At 44.8% G+C, this 26,703-nt stretch overlaps 1 protein-coding gene across 2 annotated transcripts in view; it reads right to left on the reverse strand.

The window, feature by feature from the left end:
* Window positions 1-9,352: 9,352 nt before the first annotated feature.
* cnot4b (CCR4-NOT transcription complex, subunit 4b) overlaps window positions 9,353-26,703 on the reverse strand; it is a 66,205-nt gene continuing 48,854 nt past the window's right edge. For both annotated transcript variants that reach the window (XM_063216836.1, XM_063216835.1), the window contains exons 13-14: window positions 19,170-19,445; window positions 9,353-10,914 (exon numbers count right to left, since the gene is read on the reverse strand). In XM_063216836.1, coding sequence (XP_063072906.1) covers window positions 10,493-10,914; window positions 19,170-19,445 — 698 coding nt within the window. In that variant the 3' untranslated portion in view covers window positions 9,353-10,492. The remainder of the gene's footprint in view (window positions 10,915-19,169; window positions 19,446-26,703) is intronic.

Genomic DNA, 26,703 nt, shown 5'->3' on the forward strand with positions numbered 1-26,703 from the left:
ACAATGATGTTCCAGTGATACGTGGACTCACAGCCCTCTCTGTTGGGCTGTTGTCTGGTACAGAGGTGAGATGTGAACACGGAGCATTCACTCATAGACAGTGAAGAAATTTCACTTTCATCGCTACTTTTTTTCCATACGTGTAAATAGCATCCAGAAGACAGATACACTTCAGTGTTTTTAAAGAGATGTTCAAAAACAAACGAAAGAATCAACTATGAGGAACTATCAAGTCTTTTTTTCATCCGTAAACGTGTCTGTTGAGTAAACCTTGAAAAAAAAGAAAAAATGGTTAAAATGATGATCATGATAATGATGTTTTAAAAAAAATCTGGAAATGTTAAAAATTGTGGAATGTAAAAAAAACAACATAATGAAATAAAATTCATTAGTGTGTTTACTTGTATGATTTGAGGTACTTTTTTTCTCTTTCTTGCTTTCTTTATTCATTCACTCGTTTTCCTTACTTAAAGAAATAAAAAGGCCAAGTAATGATTCCTAGTGAGTCTAGGTCAGTGAGTGGCTTTCAAAATGTTTTCGGTCGTGTTGGTTTGTCTGTCTGTCTGTCTGTCTGTCTGTCTGTCTGTCTGTCTGTCTGTCTGTCAGCGGCATAACTCAAAAACTAATCAACAGATTTGGACGAAACTTTGTGGGTTTGTTGATAATGACCCAAGGAACAAGTGATTAAATTCTGGTGGTGATCCGGATCACGAACCGGAACCAGGAGTTTTTAAAAGATTCTGTCAGCAGGATAACTAAAAAACGAATCAACTCATTTGGACGAAACTTTGTGGAGTTGTTAGTAATGACCCAAGGAACAAGTGTTTAAATTCTGGTGGTGATCCGGATCACAAACCGGAACCAGGACTTTTTAAAAGATTCTTCACTATCTAGACGACCCCCTAGTGACCAGAAATTGGACTCCACAAAAACAAGGCAGAAAGACTTAGGGGTGTGACATAGTCAAATGCATCAAGCAGCTTCCTTGGCGGAGGTCTGCACTCTCTGAGTGCTTCTAGTTATTTTATACATCCCAGAGGGCTACTACCTCACAGACATAGACTATGGTCGTGAAAGGGTGTGCCCAGAAAACAAATAGTAGGCTATAAGAGGGGGCTTGGCTAAAATTTGGGAACCCCTAGTCTAGGGGAATACAGTATGCTGTTGTTTTGTAAAGACAGTCCTGGTTAGAGGTATGAAGACAATGATTATGAGTTAAAGCAGCCTACTGTGTATACAGTACAGGAATGGGCAATCAAAATACCTACTCTATGTCAATCAGGCTAAGCAAATTGATTAACCTTTTTCTTCGGTACTTCAAGTACTAAAACTTGTATGTGCATTTACTCGAATGACAACAGGAAAATCAGAGAATCAAGTCCAGTTAGAGTTCTACCTGGAAGAAGTACTTTGTAAAGACAGTGCTCTTTGGTGACGGCACTGAAGTGTTTTAATCATGTGACGACCATTAAAATGAAGGCATTTAAATTGCAAAAGACGACAACTTTGGTATTCCACAACTTTTAAAAAAGACAACGGGAAAATACTTGAAAGTTACCTTTGTATAACATGCACATGCTCCACATAAATCGTGTGACGAAGAGACAGTGACATAGTCACAGCAGCACACACATTTATTGCATGTGCACGTACCGTATATAGAGGGAGATTGCTGGCCTTTGAAATTAAATAAACACTGAAAGGTCTTCTAAGCCCCTGGCCTTCAAAGTGGCCTGCCCTCTCCGATATTAAACTTCACTGTTCAAACACACTCTGGATGGTGACGTGGGATCGTGTGCGTGGGATTGTCAGACCGAGCGTCCACGCACGCACACACGACAAACACGCACGCACGCAGGCATGCACGCACACATACACACACACTTGCAGAGTGCAAGTTCGCACGGCTGACATCTAAGGTGAGAAAGCAGGGCCCAGGCTGTCGTTACCATGGAAACCCATGGAAATCAATTGACATTCAATCGGCAGGCAGTATGGCTGACTAAAACAGGCTGGCAGTGGCCATACACATCCACATCCACACACACACACACGCATACACAGACACACACACACACACACACACACACACACACACACACACACACACACACACACACACACACACACACACACACACACGAGGAAAGATAACATCTTTTTCTGTGCATTCTGTGCCCCACACACCGCTGCCTCTTTTCTTCTTTTCCTCTTCTCTCTCTCTCTCTCTCTCTCTCTCTCTCTCTCTCTCTCTCTCTCTCTCTCTCTCTCTCTCTCTCTCTCTCTCTCTCTCTCTCTCTCATGCACGGACACACACACAGTAGAGTGCATCTATCTGTGCAGGATATTCTCCAATGTAATGTTGTGGTGAGAAGTGATGAGGAGCTGGGAGGAATGGGAGACATGAAGCTGTGTGGCGGTGCAGGGTGGCCATAAGGGCCAGTTAGATGGAGAGGAGAGGAGAGGAGAGGAGAGAAGAGGAGAGGAGAGGAGAGCTAATGGGCTTGTTTGGGGAGATAAAATTCCCTCATCCGCTACTTACATCAAGTGCTTAAAGGAAGGGACTGGCACGCTACGCCTGTGTGTGGACCATGTCATACCATTACACACAGGCACACTCATACACGGACACACACACAGCGTGTGACCATACCATTTGCCTCTAAGCACTGAGTTTAGTATTAACATTCTATCAATCTCACTCTAACAGTGTGTGCGTGTGTGTGAGTATGCATGCGTGTCACACAGTGTTTCACAGTGTTATTCTAGGCCCCCTATTCAGGCACTGCTGTAACACTTCAGTTCACATCTCACACTCTCACTCTCACTCAGTCCGTGACACACGGCAGTGCAGCAAAGTGGAGAGCTATGGAGGCAGTGGGATGAACTCAGTAGGCTGTGGCGAGGACAGGAAGATGTTCTTGAACAATGCCCACTTTCCAAATAAATGAATCCGAATTAAATAGTTCTGGCTAGTTTTACATTGCACTTTAATTCTGAATTGTGAAATGTTTATATGATGTCTTCAAAGCGGGGTTAAGTTTTATTCGAAATTACACTGAGTTCTGAATTAAATGTCTCATATAATTACACTGAGTTCTAAATTAAATGTCTCATATAAACAAGGCAAATGTGTGCCCTGGACCACCATCTCCCTTCATTTTATTATGACTATATTCAGAAGTCTTTTAGATTGTGGAACAGGGTACGATTGAATGAGTGAGTGAATGAGTTTATCTTGGTTTGAAGGATGACCAATCATACACTATGCTGGGCTTCAGAATAGAAGAGGTCAGAGTGGGAACAAACGTGTTGATGAGAACCACAAGAGCAAATGCAGGGCCGGATCTAGCCATTTTGAGGCCCAAGGCGAAATATAAACATGGGCCCCATAAAAGTCATTATATAGACATAACATTCTGTTTTGGTGCTATTCTAGTGTTTTATCTGATATATTATCTTGGATTACTTTCCACAAGTGACAAATTAAGATCAAGCTTATTTTTGTGTGTGTGTTAACTGCAACTGGTGTGACAGTTGGGGCCCCCAAAGAGGACAGATTTGGTCGGGGACCTAGGCAATTGCCTAGGTTTGCCTAATGGAAAATCCGCCTCTGTGCGAATGATTGAAAGGGGATAGAGGGGCTTAGCGGGTGTGATTTTGCACCACAAAAGCAGCACAAAGAAATCAGGTCAGACAGCATGCAAAGAAAAATAACACCTGCGTGCCAACACACTGGGCTCCTTCTGGCAGGTGGGAGGAGGGTAGGAGACAGGTGCCAAAACTGTGCCAGTTGATGGACTTGTCAGGGGGAAACTTTTTTTGTTTGTTTCTTCTGAATTGTATTTGTATGGAAATAGGCCCTACATGAAAAAAGAAAAAAAATAATTAAATAGACATGTATTCAACGTTTTTGAGTGAAAATGTTGGGCCTTATACGAAAAGCACATGTAGACTATTCATTGTTGTTTTTGAGTTTGTTTGATTTACAATCTAAAACCGGTAATTAATTTTAAAAAAAATGTTTCAGTAGGATCAAATTCACACAGTAAGCGAGTCAAAGAGGGAAGTCTGCATACAGTAATACTGGCATTTAATCAGAATGATTTTGCAAGAATCTCAGCGCAACATGGCAAATAACACGGTGTCACATCGTCACCTCTCTTGGCAGGTAGAGGGCGGGAAGGCATGACTAACAAGTCAGTAACACGACATGAAAGCGGGAAAAGAAGGATTTTGACATGTACGTAGTGTGCCTGTTGTCTAATCAAGCATATTAAAAATCTGTGGAGTGCATAAAAAAATGTTATTTCAGGTTAGTCATTATCCATTATAAGGGGAATGATAAGAATTTAGATTTTTTTTCAAACCTCATTTGAAAGTTGGAGGGCACCAAGCAAAGAAAAAGAAAAGAGAGAGCAGGATTGGAAGGTAGGTGCAAAGACACCACACAAGGATGTTTACACGTACTCTACAGTCTGCCTGTTGAACAAACTGAAAAACATTAAGGGAAAACCCTAAATATAAAATGATATAGTCCTATACACAGTAATGGTAGATAAGACAAAACTGTCAGTAACCAAGGACTGACCAGTCAGTGGAACACCAAGAACTACTGTATAACAGCCTGTGTCTATGGTACAGCAGTCAGAGGCCAAGTTTGTCACCCTATGCCCAGGGACGGATCATGACTCCATGGGCCCCTGGGCCAGACAACAAGGCCCCCCTTCCATGGGTGTTGCTGGTGTACAAAAAGATGCAGGGTCTTAGACCAGATGTTAGAGACCCTACATTATTGGGGTTCGGGTGTTTGTCCCCTAAGAAAATTGCTACCCAATATAAAAAAATACAGTTCGAAATCATGCATAATGAATAGCTATTGCTAAACCAGCCTCTACCACACGCTCATCCGGACACAATGTCAATAAATGTCAATTGAAATGTGTATGCAAAATTGGAGATGTTTTTTCCCTTAAAAATTAGGGCTGGCTATGGCCATGCATGCCAGCATAGATTACCTTCAAACATTTACATTACTGTTACTCATCATTTTCATTTATTTTCACTGACCAACACTCGGACTCGGACTTGACTTGGACTCTTTTGTAGCCTACTTGGTTTTTGTGTCGGCCTCTAGTCTCTTTGGACTGGGACTTGACTAGCTCTGGCCTGGCCCTTGGATTTGTCTTGGACTCTACAAAGGTTGACTTGACTAACAGCCCCGACTGTTTAACTCATTTTCAACGTCTGCTGAACAACTCTCTGAAGACGCAGCTGCTGCTGTTGCCTTTTGCTTAGCAAGGAGGATTTGATCATCAAAAAAATTAATTAAGGATTCCAAACCACCGTCTGCCCTCCAAAAAAATGAGAAGCAAAAAATAGGCCTATTATGCAAAAAAAAGCTCCACAGGATAAACTCAATTCTGCTCTAACTGATGTTACTGAATCAATTTTGAAAAGCAATAATGAATGGGTCATTTGATGTTTTGGAGCCAGAGAGCCAATTAAGGCAGGCCGAGTGGTAATTTATGCCAAACGAGGATACTCTGAGATCTCCTGCTGTGCACCGCACTGGTGGGGCTTGAGCAAGTTTTGAGCGAGAGGAACGAGTGAACGAACAAACAAACGCAATATGCAAAGGCTGTGTGTGTGTGTGGTGTTCTGTTGTGTTGTGTTCTGTGGTGTGCGGAGGGGAGGGGAGCAGAGCGAACACACATAAATCGCTCTTGACATTATCAGGGAGCTGCTGTTGCTGCCTCTTCAACGAGATAAACCTAATTGGCCCACACGGAACACATTTGAAGTCTGGGGCTGCTTTCAAGCGCTTATCTGTCGATGGGAGGCCTGGCCGCCATCGAGCTCTCACTGGAGAGATGCAAAAGCCCCTCCGACGGACAGACATACACAAACACGCACACACACGGTCTTGCAAGACAGACAGACAGACAGATGCAGGTGCGATTGTGTACACACACACACACACACACACACACACACACACAGCTTCCTGATAGACACATTCACACACAGATGTGATGGGTTGCAATTGAACCTCATTGGAGAGAAGCAAAACAAGCTCTCTAGACAGACAGGCATATTACAGTCAGACAGACAGACATTGTCAATTGAAAAATGGCGCCTTCAGGGAAGTTACAAAGAATTGTCTCCTGGCAGAAAGGCCGACAGAAAGAAAGCTGTGTAGTTGATTGGCCATTGGTGCCTTTATTCAGGGTAGCTACTAAAACATTGTGAACCCCTTGGAGATAAGATTGGACATAGGCAGTCATGGCTAAGCGGTTAGGGCGTCAGACTTGTAGCCCAAAGGTTGCCGGTTCAACTTCCGACCCGCCAGGTTGGTGGGGGGAGTGATAAAACAGTGCTCTCCCCCATCCTCCCCCATGACTGAGGTACCCTGAGCAGCGTACCATCCTGCCACATTGCTCCCTTGAGGCGCCATGCACGTCCTTGCACGGGTGAGGCGTAAATGCAATTTTGCTGTGTCACAATGACAATGGGAGTTGGAGATTCCCAGGTGGGCTTTCACGCACACAGTTGACATTGTTTGGACAGACTGCATGGGTAAGAGGTCAGGGCGTCATACTTGTCACCCAAAGGTTACTGGCTCGACTCCCGACCCACCAGAATGATAGTGGAAGAAATTAAACATTCTCCGCCATCCTCCAGGCTGAAACAACGTCAACTTGTCAAGTACAGTGTTATGAACAGACACGTTCTATCATCAACCCTCCTCGCTTTTAACAGGGCCAAACTGCAAAGTCTCCAGACAGACTGACACAGTCAGATTGTGTTGTGGATGTGGCAGCTTCTCACACCCTTGTTCTCAACTGTCCTCCTCTGTGTTCACAGGGACCAAGATGCAAAGTCTGCCGAGAGACAGGCAAACACACACACACACGCACGCACGCACGCACGCACGCACGCACGCACGCACGCACGCACGCACGCACGCACGCACGCACGCACGCACGCACGCACGCACGCACGCACGCACGCACACACACACACACACACACACACACACACACACACACACACACACACACACACACACAAACACTTACATGTTTGGCAAATGGCAACTTTTGTTTTTGGTTTCACAGGGCCAGGCCTCACAATTCTCTCCCAAGAGAGAGAGAGAGAGCGAGAGAGCGAGAGAGAGGGAGAGAATGAGAAACAGCCGGAAGGAGGCATGTGTCTCTCAGATAAGTGCTTACGCACATGAGGGGGAGGTGCCCCATCACCATGGTAAAGTGCAAGAACGGGGGGCATGACGTCTGTGTTTAATGACTGATTCATCAAACAAAGACGCATGCACACAGGCGTGCGAGCGCACGAGCACGCACACGCACACACACACATAAAAGAACAACAAAAGTCGTAAATGATGTTTTCTTTTATTTATGATTTAGTTTTCTCATTTTCTTTTCCTTCCAGACCTGTTGTGAGGTACAACTCCTTTTATTTTTTTTAGCTCGTTGTCTCAAATTCTTCGTACAGTTTTTATTTTTTATTTATTTTTAGCATTCTGTAAAATCCATGGTTAAACGGCACTGGATTCCGTCTGAAAATAATGAACTGACTTATTCATTTTTGAATACTGTGGAATACTGAATAGACAGTTGGCAGGAACCTAGAGAGAGAGAGAGAGAGGGAGAGAGAGAGAGAGAGAGAGAGAGAGAGAGAGAATTTAAGATCATTAAAAGAAAAAATGGAGGTGGTTGGGAGGACCGGGTTATGGGAGGACAGAGAGGGGTGTACGAAGAGGAGGGGTAGTAAAAGAATGAGGACGAGAGAGAGAGAGAGAGAGAGAGAGAGAGAGAGAGAGAGAGAGAGAGAGAGAGAGAGAGAGAGCACACACCCACTCTCTTCCATAGGGATTCCCGGGGTTTTTTTGTTTTCGATTTTTCTTTATATTTTTGGTTGTTGTCTGCCATTTCGGCGGCAGCCGCAGCAGACAGTGCTTATTCCCTCCAAGACCACACCACTGCACAGCACAGCACAGCCAGTCAGGCCTGCCTAATGAGCCCGCATGAGAATACCAGCGTACAGACACACCGCAAACAAAAACAGACAAGGGAGTATGATCCTGATTAACTCTCTCCTAACCCTTCACCTGCATTCTTAAAAAAAGAACAAAAAGAAATCATAATTAAGTAAAATAGAATAAAATGTTGAAACAATTGCCATAACTGTTCATCCTTGTAATAGCCTACGTAAATGTATTTCCTGTTTATATGCATGTCATCGTTTTCATTTACGGCTCCAATAAGAAAACCCAAACGATTCCCACTGATTCTGCAACAAATGGTCGACCCAACGCCTCCTCCAGCATTATTGCTCATCTTTCGTTAGACTACATTCTCACCTTCTCTTGGCTTCTGCTTCTGCTACAGTAACACTGGGGCCTATTTCTATGGGGAGTGTGGAGTCCAGAGGGGGGCAATAGGGGGTGTCTGGGCTGAGGCCTGGCAAGAGCGTTATCCTACATGCTCATGTCCTTGTGCTTTGCCCATGTCGAGCATCCCCTTGGCCCCCCTACCTTCTCTCCATTAAGACCAGCGAGGGAAAGTTATGACAAGACACCACACAGTGGTGCATCTTCAGTCACTCCACACACCTGGCCTGTAATAATAGACCTTTACCACAGGTCATAGGTCATGAGGCACCCCCCCAAAATGGGCTCAGACAGAGACCCTTGGCCCCTTTTGTGTGTTTGTTAATTTGTCTAAAATGTCAAGGCAGACTTTCTTCAAGGCCTCCGGTCTCACGTCCTGCTAGTGCTGAAACACTCACCCTCTGATACAGAGGTACACAGTGATGCCACTAGCAGGTCCACACGCGGAGAGGGGGAGCAAAACGTCCCAAAACATTCCTTATCTCTCACTCGGTCACTCTCTATGTCTTGGCCAATCACGTTGCGTCAGTGGGAGGGTCTTTAGAGCATGCGCAAACGCAATCTAGAAAAGACACGATTCCATAACAATGACAAGTGATGGTCATTGATTTTAGCCAATCAGAACGAAGGACTCTCCACAGGAAATGACATAAACAAGGCCAGCAGCTATCACTGCTGCCGAATTGCCCCGGGTTCTTTCGAATATCCTAACTCCCGTCCTCCCTTGCTCCCTTGCCTACTTTGTGGCCTCGGGAGGGCGTCATGGATGGCAAAAGTGTATTTCAATATCTCTCAAAAGCGGCATTCTAATGTCATTTTCTCATTTGTAATCGGGATGGTGGATGAAAAATAGTCCACCAAAAGCTGTTTAGGCGAGGCTGATGCCGGGGAAACTTTCTTGTTTTTTTCCCACGGAGGCGGGGCATCTGTACGTGAGGCCACAAGCAGAGGCCGAGGACAGGAGTCCGCATAATGGGAAGAACCTCCAGCGTCTGACAGGATCCAGCCAATAGTGATACCTGAAAAAAGATCCTGTTCTCCTGTAACCCTGTTACATGTAATTAAATGTAAGGGTGAAAAACACACTGAGAGCGATAAATAATCTGCATAATTTCTATACTCATTATTATTTAATTGATAAATTTTTTTCTCTCTGATTTTCTACTCTTATTTTGCCATGGCAAAGATAATTAAAATGGTAATGATAAAACCATTCAGTTCAGCCCATGCCATCATTTTGTAAAATAAATCTAAACAGTGATTGCTCCAGGGCTCAGTGTCTGTTGAGCGTCTGTTGAATTAGTGGGCAATAATTCTCATTTTGGCTTTGAGGACAAGCCTCGTCTGTTTTCCTAATCAAAACATTTCCCAATAAATCCCCTTTGAAGGAGTTGTCATCTCTGCCCACTCTAAACAGTGTCATTAAACTTCTAAAACAACACCAATAAACAAGAGATGAGATGACGTGGGATCAGTGCTACCCTCATCGATGGGATTACATCATAGGCGAGTGTCGACATGTTCATTCTGATTAGCAGCAGTTTTGTTTAGCGGTGTTATACGGGTTAAAAAACAAAACAAGAGCTCTAGTCTTCCTAAGGGCTGTCAGCACGTGGTTGGGCAGTAAGGGGTGGTGGGGGAGGGTCTACAGACCGGAAGCTGGCTTGTGATTGGATCAGTGGTCTGATTGACACAGGAGGGCTCGCTTGCTCATTGGAGGAGGGCAGCGATGCTAAGGCCAACAAGAGGAAAACCCCTGACAACTAAAAAATTGAGAGTGAAAGAAAGAGGAGGAGAGAAAGAATGAAAGAAAGAGGGAGGAGGGGTGGATGGATGAAAAAAGAAAGAAATTGAAACAACAGAGGGAGGAAGGAAAAAAATACAGAATATATAATCTTTGTTATTATTACTTTTGTTAATAGTTTTCTGTACTGATTGGGTTCTGTGTGGTGTTGTGTTCTCTGTAGGGGTTGGGGAGAAGGGGTACAGTATGGTATGATATGGGTGTGGTTGGTGGGGCAAACTCAAGGTTTACAGTTGTGGGGACAAGGGGGCAGCAGCATGGCTTCACAGTCCCTAGTGTCGGTCCATGGCTGCGCTCTGTAGCAGATCTGTGGCGGCGGTCTGGACAGGGGCCACCCTGAAGGGACTGGTGAATCCGGGCGGGGGCGAGTGGAACTGGCTGATGGGGTTGGACATGGGCATCCCGTACGGGGGGCCCACCCAGCCGGCTCTGTGGAGGGGGGGTAAGGGCGCCCCGAAGAGCCCGGCGCTGTGGTGGTTGTGGAAGTGGTGGGCGAGGGCGAGGGCCGGAGGGGGCTGCAGGGGGCCGGTGGAGGTGGAGGTGGAGGAGGAGGAGGAGGAGGTGGAGGGGGAGGAGGTGATGTTGGAGGAGGGAGGAGCGTCCATCTCAGTCAGGGCCTGCAGGGACTTGAGCCAGTGTGGAGGGTTGTCATCCTGCAGGGAGTCCAGACTGGTGCCTGAAGACGCCGGGATACCTGGAGCAGGGAGAGAGAGAGGAAGATAGAAAGGGAGAGAGATAATAGGAAAGAAAAATAAAAGAGGTCGGGGCGAGAGAGAGAGAGAGAGAGAGAGGAAGAGAGAGAAAGGGAGAGATGGATGGAAGAAAGAGAGGGAAGACACATGGGAGGTGGAAAGAAAGAGAAAATAGGATGCAAAATGAGGGGGGGGGCAGAGAGAGAGAGGGATGAATGGAAGAAAGAGATGGAAGGCAAATGGTAGGAGGAAGGTAGAAAGGAAGAAAGAGAATAGATCAAAATAAAAGAGAGGGGAGGGAGAGAGAGAGAGAGAGAGAGAGAGAGAGAGAGAGGGAGAGAGAGAGAGAGAGAGAGAGGGAGATATGGGGAGATGATAGGTGGTCAGTAATTGAGAATAGCAGAGCAACAGCAGTAGGTGTGGAGTAAGGTGAATGTACATCAGGCATATGAGTTGTTGCCTTCAGGCAGGAGGTTCAGGCTGCCTTCATTTCTGACATATAGAGCCTGCAGATCATTTATACCCACTAGAAGATCCCTGTTGATAAGACAAGACACAGACAACATGAAGGCCTCAGTTAGGTTAAGGTGACATTTTGAGATTTAAAAACGCCTCCGAATGAGCAATACAATCAGGCATTCTCTTCCATCACATGGCCAGATCATCACACAATCTTGTTCCCTCACATTCTGTTTTCAGGCTGAGCAGAACGGTGCCCGTTCCCGTTCTCATATCCGTTACATTCAGTATTTACCTGTGAACCATACACTTTCATGTTGGGCTCTTATCTTTTCCGTATGTGACAATTTGTTACCACGCTGAACCTGCTGATGTTCACATTGTTGTCTCATTTTGCACAGGAAAAATAAATAAATAAGATTTTCAGGTTCCCGAACGCTCAGACTTGAAGTGTGGACAAGATGAGGTGTGGGAACTGGCACGGTTCTCTGTCGACACCTACAGTGTCATTCCTGGCCCGACTCCCCAGACTCCTGCTGCCTTCTCAAGCTAGTTACAACCCATGAGGCCCCAAATGATGTCAGCTATGAGGGAGAGCTGTGCACAACACCTGTGTCCTGTGGACTATCCTGGAGTATAAAGGCACAGATTCTCAGGGGGGGATCAAAAACCTAGATCAGAAGTCAAAAGCCTGCCACAGTTTCCTTCAAACACAGACGACCACACTGAAAAGCTGCTCTTGCCTGTTGTCGAGTAATCATTAAAATCAGCTGATTCAGTTGAATCAAATGAAGGGCAGGCGTTGGTATTTTTTGAACCCAGGACTGGTACCTCTGTTTATTCTGTACTGTATTGCCTAAAACCCTCCTGGTGGTAGTTAGCTTGGCTGCGCACCCTGCTACCAGTGTCATGTGGAGCGGAACAGCCAGCCAGGAGGACCGGCACACTCATCATCACACAGACGCACAGGGGATCCATCACCACTAGCGGTAGTGGCCAGGGTGTGGAGAGAGAGAGAGAGAGAGAGAGAGAGAGAGAGAGAGAAAGAGAGAGAGAGAGAGAGAGAGAGAGAGAGAGAGAGAGAGAGAGAGAGAGAGAGAGAGAGAGAGAGAGAGAGAGAGAGAGAGAGAGTAAGAGAGAAGCGTGTGTGTGTGTGTGTGTGTGTGTGTGTGTGTGTGTGTGTGTGTGTGTGTGTGTGTGTGTGTGTGTGTGTGTGTGCACGCACTGTGTACGTGTGTGTGCGTGTGTGTGTGCAGTGTGCATGTGTGTGTGCATGTGTGTGTGTGTGTGTGTGCAGTGTGCATGTGTGTGTGCATGTGTGTGTGTGTGGTGTGAGAGAGAAAGAGAGAGAAAATGTGTACGGAAATGGTGTGTGTGTGTGTGTGTGTGTGTGTGTGTGCGCACTGTGTGCATGTGTGTGCGTGTGTGTGCGTGTGTGTGTGTGTGGTAGGGAAGCCAGTGCCATGTGTTGAGTGTTGCGGTGGGCCAGAGAGCTATAGAGTGAGGGGGCCATTCATTCTGCCACCCTGCTCCCAGGCATGACTGATGCCCCTGCCCCCACCCCACCGCCAGCCATCCAGTTCCTAGTCATGACGGATGCCCCGACTGCCACCGGCACCATCCAAGCAGCCAAGCCCAGCCACGCTGTTCCCAGCCATGACGGATGTGGACGCCCGACACCCAGAGAGCCAGACGCAGCGCGTGACTCCACTGCTGATCACACTTACATAGATGCAGACATGACGCGTATACACACTCGAACGTCTGCACACATGCACATACGTACAAACACACACACACACTCACATGCTTGCTCACATGCACAAATGTATTGCACACACATGCATGGACACACACACGCACATACAGTACACGCACACACACACACACACACACACACACACACACACACACACACACACACACACACACACACACACACACACACACACACACACACACACACACACACACACACACACACACACACACACCAATTCCCAGTCTACACCCCATCACACAGTTTTTCAAAAAGGTCTCCTAGTCAAATATTCCTCCTCTTCAGCAGTCATTCCACTTGCAACACGCCACGCACGCACGCACGCACGCACGCACACGCGCACGCACACGCACACGCGCACGCACACGCACACGCACACACACACCATGAAGAGACTAAACTATGCATAAATTTACAGCATCACTTTTCTCAATACGTGCTAAAATATCTATGAATGGAATTCTAATTAACCTTCTGGCACTCATGGCTAAAGCTCTGAGATATGTAGTGTAATGCATGTTTGGGGCTTACATTCCAAGTATGAATTGAATAAGAACTATTTATAAGAGCATAAACTGTTCTGAGGTCGATAAACTCAATTTCTGAGGCGGGGAGAGGTGAATACTGGTAAACAGCTTTTAATTCTTGTTTATCTTCCACTGCGGCCACGCGTCTGGACCCATTACTTGTAGACGACAGCAGGTGTGCGTGCAACTGCAATGTGATACACACTCAATTACGTGGTCAATTATCCGCACGGTGGCTGTGACTGTGACCCGAAGTGAACTGAGGGGCCCGTTAATACTCAGCCCCTGTATACTTCTCCCGACGAGCCCCCAAATATGTTCACCTGTCCCAGAAAAGAAAAGGGGGGAAAAAACTTTAACCCTCACTCACTGACCTTTCAAAAAGGTTTATTAAAAAACGGCGACATTTGGAGTAAAAGGGCGCTTAAAAAGGTCAAAACTGAGAGAACGTGAGCACACTTTTTTGTGCACCTGAATATTTATTTAGCTGACCGTATTTGATTTTTTTTCCTGTGTTTGTTTTCGCTGTAATTATTGTTGTTTAGGCAGTCCTAATGCAACATCTCATGTGCCCCAACTCAACAGCGTAATGGATTGGCTTAATAACTGGACACATTTATTTGGAAACATCTCCCTCAGGCCTTCAGCTGGCCTGGATTAGAAGAGCTTTGTTGCAAAATGATTACCGGTATTGGCAGGGGCGTAGCACCAAATTTGGGGCCCTAGGAACAACCTCTTTCATGGGCCCCCCTGAAACACACACACAACCCCCCACGCGCGCCGACCTCCTGATATCGTCATCCTTCATGCCTTCCTCAGGATCCCCCTCTATGCTTTCCTCTCCTTCACTTGAATCATCCTCATCGTCAATATGACAGAACAGACATAATAAAATTATAAACTAGTCCTAATCTTTCACATTACCTTATGAGAAGTAGGCCATCATATGATGACTTTTAATCACTCCATCACTATGATGTGAGGGGGAGGAGAGGGACTGGTAAATCTCTCTTCACAATGCTTTTAGCCTAATATTTCGTGCACTACGGACACAGACATTGATATGTTGAACTGAACTTTCTTCAATGTGCATCGCTGAACAGAAACACATGCGCTCGCGCACACATTCGTTCACTTGCACTGGCCTGCACGCACGTCACGTTTGCCCGGTTAGTTGGGGTTTGGGAGAGCAAGGAACAGATAATCAGCAGCGATTTACTGGCAGAAGCTGACTTTGAAATGTCGCTGAAAACCTGCTGTAAACCAGAGTAAATAGAACAAAAGTATCGCTGTTTGGATTTGATGTCGTTATTCTCAACCTTATAAAGTCAGGGCACCCCGAAGCTCGTCATTTCTTTGAAATCATTATAATTAGGCTACTCTGCATATACTTTCAGATTTAAATTGGCCAGTAGGCTAACTATTTCTGTAATTTTCAAGAGCTCTCAATGCAGAGAGGCTACCTGCTCAGTACGGAGGTAGGTAGCCTCCTCTGCCTGTCTTTTCTCGTGCTAGGCAGCAGCAGGCTCGTCTCTTGCGCTTTGCGCAGATTCGAATGGCATCAGCAGCATTTCAAAGCGCAGACGGGTGCGCCCCGTCAAAATCTCGTCATTCATTTACCACACATCAGCTATAACGGGCGGGGCGTTGTCAGATGACCAGGGAAATAAAAGTAAAATGACAGTTCATGACTGACAGCTGTTCGCGCCGCCACCTTGACATTGGCAGCTGATGAACATGACGTCGATAATATTCATATCGTTACAGGACGGAATCAGTCTGTAAATTTGATGACCAGGGCGGCCAGCATTGCACCCGGTTGAGAAACTGCTTTTCCTGAAGACTAGAATATTAGCTAAAATAGGCTTACCTTCTCTCAAGTTCACACCATTTGCACCTGCTGCGACATTCGTGTTGTTCACATTCGTGACGTTTTCAGAGATTGAGGGGGATTCATTTCCCAAATAAGCTTTGCTATCATTTGGATATTTGAACCAACATGTTGGTCTTTTGGGACACTTGTTGTTATGAATATCAAAGACAAATATGGGTTCTATATCACAATTATAGCCAACAAAATGAGATTACCGGTATTTTTGTATTTGACTCCGGCTATCACAGTGGCCAGTGGCCACACGGAATGGGAATGGGATAACGAGTTAGCCTACTGTGTAGGCCTAGGCTGTAATTTTGACATTTGGGCTCACCTTTCTTGCAAGAAATCAACAGCAGTTGCTTTCCTTCATCTTGTTTCCCCTATCTCTCTTGCCTTTCTATTCTTTTTGTGAAAGCCTGGTGTTTTAGACATCTTTCATTGTTAACCGGCTCCTGCGTTTAATGCATGAAGCGAGTGAGTGTTGATTCCGCATATTGTACAATCAAAAGTCCGCGAGAGGGCGAGCTAAACCAATGCGTACTAATAATGGGGGTGTCTGATATAGATTATAGCCTATTTTCAGGCTATGATGTCCAATTTAATAGATGTATTTCCAGAGAACATTGGAATTACATAGATTACCAACATGTATTGACATTATTTAAAAAAAAAAAAAAAAATGTTTAAAAAAACGAAAGAATAAGAACATTTTCCTTAGGGGCCCCCCTGGTGGGCCCCCCAGGTGGGCTGGGCCCTAAGAATGAGTCAGGGGTTTCCCCCCCTGTTCCACGCCACTGGGTATTGGTATTCCACTTCAGACCATTTTGGGAAATGTTTGTATTGGGCATTGAATTGCAAAATGCATTTTTTATAGGTCAAAAAGTAGGTTCTCAAAATACTTGAATGGCAAGAATTCACAAATTGATGAAAGGACAGTAATTTCCAATAATAAAATGCAAAAGTAAAAAAAATGGCGTTTAAGTAATTTTGATAATTTCTTGATTGGTTCGGGTCCACTCGATAACGTGCAACTCACAGATTTTTATACGCAACTAAATTGGAGAAACAAATGCATGGCTACGTTAATCATGTAAAGTCAAGCTTAGATTCACACCCACATTTAAGGAAAAAAAGAGCCATTTGAAGATTGTGGAGTCATGCACTGTACATGAACCACACACACACACACATACCCTTATTATGTTGGGCCAAACATAAAGACTGGCTCGGCTTGCTTTAAATGGGCATCCCATCAGTGAACTCGGCCAAACTAGGCAGCCCCTTCAGCACCAGTGCTTGCTACGCCATGTCTGTGTCTCTCCATTAGTCCGCGTTTGGAGCTAGTATGTGTCGGTCACTATTGTCTATGTCTTATCTATATGCTTAGTTTAACTGCACACTGGAGACTAGTCAAACGCAATCTTCTGTGATAACCCTGCCACACTAATTTTTGACAAAGTACACTTTGACTTTGACTAGTATTATCCAGCTCACCATCTTGTGTCCAAGTGTACAGCATGCCATAATGGTGACTGCAACATGTTTGGACAGACAGACCAACTGGACCAAACTCTGGTCATTGGCCGCCCCATCACTGACTTGGACATTGGACAGTGCGTTGCACTTGGACAGTGCACAGCAGTGCTGCCCCAGCCATGTCTGTTTTTCCGTTAGCCAAGACGCCAAAGAAGGCTGAAACGTCTGTCTGTCATACTAATCCACTAAAATAAAAAAAGCAACAGTTTCAGTCGAGAATGCGGCTTTTCGACAAGAAATGTACAAATCTGTTTGCTCGCACCCAAATACCTTGTAAAAAAAAAACAGTTTGAAGTTCAGCGCACTCTGTGAAAATAAAATAAAAAAAGGTTAGCCCAGTCCAGTTCACAGTGACCGTAAACAGCTCACCAGTCCATGATGGCCGTATCGGTGACAGCAGCTGCAACCAGATTTAGCTTCTAGCCAGAAGGCTACTACGGTACTCCGGCAGAAAACTTTGTATCTGCACTTTCTATTATATTTTAAAATATTTGACTTTCAAAACCACTATTTTCAAAATAAATAAATCTGCGGTTTAAATCATGTACAATTGTATAAAACTCATACACTCATGGAAACTGACAAATTGTACAGATTTAGATTTTACAATTACATTTTCAAACAATAATGAAATAAATAATGAATTGTTATGTGAAAGGTGGTGATATGAGGTTTTCGCTGGACAGCAACGGTATACTGGCGTCTGCAGCTCCAGCTGCTCACCTCACACCCACTCTATATGCCCACTCCCCTTCCACACAACTGGCAACTGAAGTTCCATTTTTACCAGATGTAGCCATCTACCTGGGGGAGGAATGGTACACCCACTGCCTGTCTGATGGAATGACTGGTGTCATCTCAAAGCAGTCGACGCCTTCAGCATTTGTCAATCAGCCCTTGCTTTCAGCTGCATACCATGACAAAACCTGTGTGTGCATCATATGACCTGATAGATATCTGTCCTGCTCGGTGCATATCTTATCCAACTTTCATTTCACAACAAATACCTTCGGGCACTTGGGCATCTGTCTACACTAGTGTTTCTCAATGGGGGCTCTACAACCCCCCCAGGGGGCATTGAGAAGGATACGGCTGAGAAGGGGCAGTGCTTAGTTGCTATTGGGAGGCATTAGTTTCTTCAAAAAAGGTTGAGAACCACTTGTCTGTACAGAACCATTCCCATTTACTTTTATTTAGTCTCCATCTCCCCTAGTATAATGGCCAACCTATTTCACTCCTGTGTTACCTGCATTCCGATTTAAGGTCCACCTGCATTTATCACCTGCGCTCATCTTACCACTACCATTATGCTCACTTGTAATGGATGAAGCCCATGTGCTGGCTTAAATTCCTGGCACTGACGTGTAGTACGGACAACAGGCTTCAACTGTATTCCATTCCACGGTTTTGAAGCATCTGCAATTGATCGGCAAGGATTCTTCCGCCCTAAATTTCCAGCTTCGTATCTTAGCAATGTTGAGAACAAGCACTGATAGGACAACGGTTGCTTTTGACTGTCGATCAAAAGAATTCTAAAAGAATTCTACCTGTCAATCAATCCAACTAGCAATTCTCATTGGTCATTTAAACATTTTAATAGCTCTCTAAAATAAAAGGAAATATCTGGATTGTTTGAAACGGATGGGAAACTAGCGTTTGCACAAAATAGATAAGACTCTGCAAGAATCGTCAAAGAGATGCATTGTCTGAAGTCTCCCATGAAGATGAATGGGAAATGGCGATTTTCTTCCGGTTTCCGGGTCTTGTCCCATCCCCCACCGTTGCTTCGCTTTTGAACCGAATGTCCCCTTTCATTCAGGTCGGTGGTACCTGGTCTTAAGTTCCACAGTATAGATGGGTTCTAAATTTTGTTTATAACCTGACTGCGCAAACCTAGCTGCGCACAACTCAACCTCTGATTGTTGGAAACCGCTGTCGGTCAAAAAATTAGCTCACGTGGTTGGCTGCCAGTGTCTTGCCCCTCCTCATAACATCCTGTTGATAAACACTGAGAACCCATGTATAAACAAGGCTAATGTGTCCATAATGATTGTGTATGACCTGTGAGTTGTGTCTCACCTGTAATGATGGCTGGGTCCATCCAGCTGGCGGTGCCGTCCCAGCTGAGGCTGTGCGAGATGCCCGTGGACGAGGACGTGGCTCCGGAGGGCGCCCCCGTGTGGTTGACACTGGTACAGGAGGAGGAGGACGAGGATGAGGAAGATGAGGAGGAGGAAGAGGAGGAGGAGGAGTTGGGCAGGCCGCCGAAGTTGATGTTGATGTTGGGGAGAAGGGCGCGCAGGCCGTCCTGCCACTCTTTCACATTGATGCTCTCCACAGAGCCACCACCACCCTCTGGAGAGGGAGGGAGAGAGGGAGGGAGAGAAAGAGAGAGAGACACACAAACACACACAGAGAATTAATTTCATACTCAGCTTCCACATCCTCACACACACCAAACCTATCTACACAATCAACAAACCCGATAATACATAAACTCAACATGCGACTTTTGATCATTCCCAATGGAAAAGACAGAGAAAGACAGCAAGAAAGAAAGAAAGAGAAAGACAGATAGATAGATGGAGAGTGATCTAGAGAATGAGAAAGACTCAGGAAGAAAGACAGAGAGAGAGAGAGAGAGAGAGAGAGAGAGAGAGAGAGAGAGAGAGGGAGAGAAACAGGCAGGAAAAAGAGAGCAGGAGAGAGAATTGCCAAAAAGAGGGGGATGGAACGACAGTGATTGAGGAAGAAATGTGGAGGAAGGGAGGTGGTAGGAGGATACAGAGAGAGAAAGAGAGATGGACACACACTGAGTGGAAAGCGAAGAGACAGAGACTGAGTTGGAGGGAGGGAAACAGATAGACGGACAGATAGTGAAGAGGGGGATTTGGGATAAAAGAGGACATGGGGCTCATTTATCTGTGTTTAAAGAGCCATCCATCCACTGACATTTAGGCTGTTATTTAAACCTGCTCCAATCAGTATGCACAACCAGCACGGCACAAACAGACCAAACACAAGCAGAAGCACAGCTCTCGGAAAGAATGCTCATTCGTACTAGTTTCAACATCTTGCCAGCAATCAGTGACACCAATATTATTGTTCTTATTAACCCTAAAGCGACCGACTGGGGTCATTTATGACCCCGGGCACATATTTTCATACACCATTCCGGCAATTTTCATCAGAAAAACTTGTCCTTCTAGGAGTTTGTCAATACATATGTTGTGCATGTTGTGAATGATTTTTGTGAGATTTGGACCATCTATGTAGGATTTATAATCAAAACACCTCTGGGGTCATTTATGACCCCGAGAGGATCCATGAGATACTCAACATTATAATGTCCATTGTTGTTGTAATTTTCAAACTCTGAGTTTTGTATTTTGTGTCTTTGGGCAGGCCATGGTCAGCAGACCTAAAACATTCACAATATAAACATTTATAGTATTAAAATATAATATATTATATGAATAATTAGGGCACCCCTGCGATAGCCAACGAAGCATATTGTGAGGGCACCCAGGTAGCATTTCCTCTGTTATTGCTCAATATTTGTTGATATCATGGCACAGTGGTCCTAGACACATGATGAGAATATGAAATGGAAGTCATCCTGAGAATTTTCCTTATTTTATGGCTATACAAAGGCTGAAGCATCAGTTGAATCATTTCTTTGCTCTAACATATGTGGAAGACACCTTTTCACAGCTACAATGTCCAGAAAAAGTTTCAGAGAAATTTTGAGTGTGCATAAGGTTATATGTTTGAGACATGGTTTTTTCTATGTAAATTGCCATATTCTCTGATCTTGTGATTTCATGAACCCAGAAATGTTGAGTACCATAAAGTTTTATTGCAGAAATGTCATCTATGGGCCTAATAGATAGAATTTAGCTTGGTTTCTCAAAGTTTCACTTTGAGCAATTTCCATAATTAGCATAAATATACTGTATTATTATGGTGAGACTACTACAAGTGAATAGGCTAAAAAAAATTAATGATAGATATCACCATGAAACTTTCTGAGTTGATTACTGATGATGAGAGAAGAAAAAAATGTATTGGATGTTTTTTGTATTTTGATGTTTACATATGCAAATGAGGGCATACATCATATTTAGCATATACGTATGTAAGTTTGACTATTTTTTAGCAAATCAATAAAATGTTCAAATTCACATTTTTTTGCTTTAGATGAGGGACAAGTATGTAAAAGATGTAAATAAATTTGAATGAACCTCAAAAAATAATTTATAAAGTGGTATTTCTATATAAACTCCTTGGGGTCATAAATGACCCCGCTCGGTCAGATTAGTCGCAAAAACAGGCCGGTCGCTTGAGGGTTAATAATATTATTTTTAATGCACAAATTCTTCCTATAATGTCTTGTAATTTGCTTTCAAGTAAATTTACCTAAAACAAAAAATATTCCTCGTCTTCTCTTAATTTCCCCTGTGGATTGACCTACCAAAAATTACCACCATTGTGTGGCAGTAAGTATTTTACTTACTATTTGCTCGGGTAACACTTGCCTAATTCACCAACAAAAATGCCAAGAGGCCACCAGAAAAAAAAATGGATCCCTCGCTACCTCACATAGAAGTACTTGTTGAGAGGAACCATATTGTTTTGTGCACTAGTTGAGAATTCCAGAAGTGGCCGCCTTAGCAGAACCAGATTGTGTACATCACACATCACCTGTCGACACTCATACATTGACGCACATTTCGTTTTCCCCCCCATTCCATCTGTATAATTGTTTCATAATGGTGTCTGATGGTGGCGAGGCACTGTGCGAGAGGCACTTCTCATTAGTGGCATCTGTCCCTGCTCCCATTAGAAACTAGGCTGCACAGCTAAGAGGAAATACACCACTGCATTTAAATAATAGAAAATACATCTCTGGTATTATGTAAATGACATATTTCTGTGGCTGAGCCGTGAAGCAATTCACACAGACGACACGAGCATGTGCACTCACGAACACAATAACGAAGTGGGCAAGACAAATGATGACTGCTGGCAAAAAACACTAGATTTGAATGTGTGTGTGATATCTGAAAACGGTCTTATTGCTCAGCCATACGCTGCATAATAACTACTATACAATAAAATGCAGGGCTGTATTCTTCTTTGGGTATTTTCTTTGTTCTACTTTGTTCTCTTTCTCTCTGTCCCTTTTCTCCATCCCCCCCACCCCTCTGTGTGTGTCTCTCTCTCTCTCCTAGTTACAGATGTAGCCTGCTATTGTTACTTGGCGCAGGGCTACAGTGTGTGAGGCAGGAGGACAGGAGGAGCACGGGGAGAGGGACCGTGACAAAAGAAGGACATCGCTCTCTTGACACTGCGCGAGTGTCTCTGACTCGGGTCGGTACTCAGCTGTGCTCTCTTGACAAAGTGTGTGTGTCCGATTCTGCTCTTGACAGCCCCTCTGTTGACATTCTGCCGGTGTGTGTGTGTGTGTGTGTGTGTGTGTGTGTGTGTGTGTGTGTGTGTGTGTGAGTGCGTGCGTGCATCTAACACAAGTCTTGACAGCGTGCTTGTGTGTGTGTCGGACACAAGTCCCGATATTGTGTGCATGTGTGCCTGTGTGTGCACGTATCCGCTTTAACTCAGCGCTTCACTGCGTGACACACAGCACAGGAGAAGAGGAGAAGAGAGCGGGGAGGAGAGGGGAAGAGGAGAAGAGAGCGGGGAGGACAGGAGAAGAGAAGAGAGCGGGGAGGAGAGGAGAGGGGAACGAAGGAGAAGAGAGGAGAGAGGAGTTGACAAGAGAGGAAGAGAGGAGAGCAGAGCAGAGGACCGAAGAGAGAAGTGAACTGAGCAATGCAGAGCAGAAAGACTTGGTGGCCCCTCTTTCTAGCCGACGTGTGTGCGGTGTCACGACCGTCAGCTCCCCGACAGCTGGCTAGCGGCACCAGCCAACCCGCCCTGAGCGCTTCGCCCCCGTCACCCACATTTTCCTGACGTTCGCTCACCCGACTGCTTGTCTGCTTTTCTTCCCCGTCTGTCTGCACACCCTGCCGTATTCTCATCTTCCCGGTCGCCTTTCCTGCCTTTCTATCTGTCTTTCTGTTTGCATGCCCTGTAGCACGGTACATTCAGCCGACCAGCCTATCTGTCTGTCTACTTACATGCCCCATCATACACTTAAGCCTGATTCGGACGGGATAAATATTACCTATGGACCACTGATAATTGGCAATTACCCCTGCCCCTCTGGGCTATTTGGTGGCACATTCGGACGGAATAAGAAAAGGTCTGTGAATTACCTAGATTTACAGACATTGTGACCGGTCATGTCATCATTTCAAACCTCCCTGTTTCATCTTGTAGAGTTGTTGGACTTTTTCTTGGAGTTATTTTTTGCTAATGGTTCAATGCTGACGGGATAGCTTGACCCTTTTGCTGGTCAATTTTGTAGTAGTAGACTAGGGTGGTGCAATAACGGCCTAAATTATTTTCTTGTTTTTACTGGATTACCTAAGAAGCATAGTCATTGCTTGTACATTGATAACCAATGAATTTATTTATGGACATTAGCTGTGGTTGTATCACCTGACGTCATTGACCCTAGTGCCAAACAGTGTTGGGCATGTTACTTTGAAAAAGTACCTAGTTAGTTACTATTTACTTCACACAAAAAAATACAAATTAAGTAACCGAGTTACTCCACTAGAAAAGTAACAGTTACCAGGAAATGTACCAGGAAATGTATTGTGTTACTTTTTTTGTTAACAAATACCAGGGACTTTGAATTTGAACATAGAATAGTTTCCTTGTTCTGTGATCATAGACTGGTATGTGACCCTTGATTGTCAAATTTTGCATGACTCTCCCCAAGACAGTTTCAAAACTCTGCACGACCTCTGCACTTGACCTTCCCCTACGGAAAAGTGTCATCAATACATCTGGGCTGGCAAAGCACCACGCAACCTAATAATCCGATTCTGACATTTTGAAGCTCCTTCAGTAATGCAGAGTAACGGTGGATGGTAAATGTAACGGTGTTATAATTATTGAAATAGTATTTAATTAGATTACCCGTTACTGGAAAAAGTAACAACGCTAGTAACAGCATTTATTTTCATGCCGGTATTCCCATCACAGGTGCCAAACAAAGCTCACTGAGAAGGAATGACGGGGGGAACCACAAGAAACAAAGTGTGGTGTGGAGTGTGCTTTTTAGGTAATAACTTACTCTGCGCATCTGAATTTGAATGTGCATTCATTACCATCTTTTGGTATATTACCAATCACCTCATGACAATATTGTTTATGCAAAATGTCAATATCATTACAATAAATACATACAAAGTCTGAAATGGCTTGTAGCTTTCCATTTTGTATTTCCTTTTACTCCTGCTAGTAGACTCGGCTTTCTTACTGTATGCTTGGGAATCTTTATTGACACTTAACCACACAGTGGAACCACTGAGTGTAATGGCCGTCATTAAGAGCACGGAAATGCAGGCATATGGAGAGTCATAAACACTCATCACACACTCATCATCACAGAACAGTTTTAACTCTCCTTTTGGGGTTAGAGCCCAGTTCGCTAGCAAGCAGGCCTGTTGAAAGATTTGCATGTGGGCTGCCCACAATACAGAACCATTCAACCAACCAGGCAGTGGGTTTTTATGTCAATAATCCATCATCAAAGAAGATCAGACACAGACATAAGGTGTGGGGAAAAAAATTACACGTGAGCCGAAGCTGAACTGTATGCTCAGACCAAAGATGGATCAAAATGAACAGGTAGCCAAGGTCGTGAACAGGTAGCAAAGGTCGCTGAAGAGATTACGGCATAAGTTTTTTTCGCTCGAGACGACCCATTAACACATTAACACATACGGTTCTGGCATGTCAAACCTAGGACATTCGAAGATCAGACTTTTAGCTCCCACTCAAGAAATCGCATTGCACACCCAATATCGCTTTGCACACCCAATTCACTGCTTCATCTCTTTGTCGTATTTTCACAGTCACTGTCAAAAGAAAAAAGAAAAAGTATCCCTGGATTCCTTGCTGCTAAATATTTTAAAAGCCCTGTCTTGTTTTCTCGGCAAAAGACAAGACACCATCACTCACAATTATTTCCGCAAGTGCGCAGGCATACACAAACTCTGTCTGTCTGTCTGTCTGTGTCTGTCTGTCTGTCTGTCTGTCTGTCTGTCTGTCTGTCTGTCTGTCTGTCTGTCTGTCTGTCTGTCTGTCTGTCTGTCGTGCATGGTGGGGTTTAGGTCTGAGCGAGGAGAGATTGAGCCCTCTTCCTCTTCCTCTGTCGTGGCTGACTGTGCTAGACTGTACAACCGTCTCCTCTCCATTCTTCCCATCCCTCTCTTCTCCTCTCCTCTACCATCCCCTCTTTCCTCCCTCTCTTCTCTTCTCCTCTCCACTCCCCTCCTCTTGTCCTCTCCACATCTCTTCTCTCCTTTCCTCTCCCCGCTCTCTTCTTCTCTCCTCTCCTCATCCCTCTCTCCTCTCCTCTTCTGTTAAGGGGAGCAGCAGCTTCACTGCCTCTAAATTGTTAATGAGACGTTTGTTGGAGGAATATAAAGGGATCACACACAGCGCTACACGCATGCACACACACTCACACAGGCAGTGCACACACACACAAACACACACACACACACTGGAATAAAACAGACGACAGACACACACAGACAGACACAGATACACACACTGACACATCCAGAAACACACACGCACACAGTGAAAGAGAGAGAGAAACACCACTGCTTTAGTTGCTGGGTTGAAAAAAACACACTACAGTATTTTGTTGTGTAAACAAGGACTGTTCAAGTGTGTGTGCATGTCTTTCTGTGTAGATAGATGGATGCAGGGGGGAGAGAGAGAGAGAGAGAGAGAGAGAGAGAGAGAGAGAGAGAGAGAGAGAGAGAGAGAGAGAGAGAGAGAGAGAGAGAGAGAGAAGGTGCGAGAGAGAAAGTGATCACAAGAGAATGTGTTTGTGTATCTGTGTGTCTTTGCATTTGTGCATGTGAGTTTGTTTGTGTACACACTTCAGGAGAGGCACACAGACACTTTGGCCGGCCCACCAGACAGACAGACAGACTGTGTGTGTTTGCCTCCTGCTCTATTTCTGTAGTACTCTAAGGGACCGGGTCTTGGCTTGGCTGGGATGTAATGCACTGGGCTTGGAAGGGCTGGGATGGCTATTGAATAATACATCTGGCCTGTATCCTCTCTCTCCTCTCAGGTCCTGCCCAAAGAGCACACCGGGTAGGCCTGGCACAGACACAGGTATAGACACTGGCACTGCCAATGGCACACACGCATACACATGCACGCACACACACAGCAATCCCCAATATGGCTCTCAGTTTTACTCACCTCCCATTTCATCAGCACAGAACAGGAGGAGGGTAGAAGGAAGTGTGAGGAAGGCAGGATGAAAATGAGAGAAAGGTATGGAGGAAATCAAGGACTGCATTCAAAATGCGTCAAACTGTGTTCGAAATGTTTTCCTTTTTTCGGTACATACACAAGTGCACTGCATGTAGGGTGAGTTATATTGCTTTGTTGCCCACTACACAGACAGTTCTCTATAGTGCACTGTGAAGCAGTGAATATTTCAATTTGA

The sequence above is a fragment of the Engraulis encrasicolus genome, chromosome 15 (assembly GCF_034702125.1).
Source record: "Engraulis encrasicolus isolate BLACKSEA-1 chromosome 15, IST_EnEncr_1.0, whole genome shotgun sequence".
NCBI classification, from domain to species: Eukaryota; Metazoa; Chordata; class Actinopteri; order Clupeiformes; family Engraulidae; genus Engraulis; species Engraulis encrasicolus.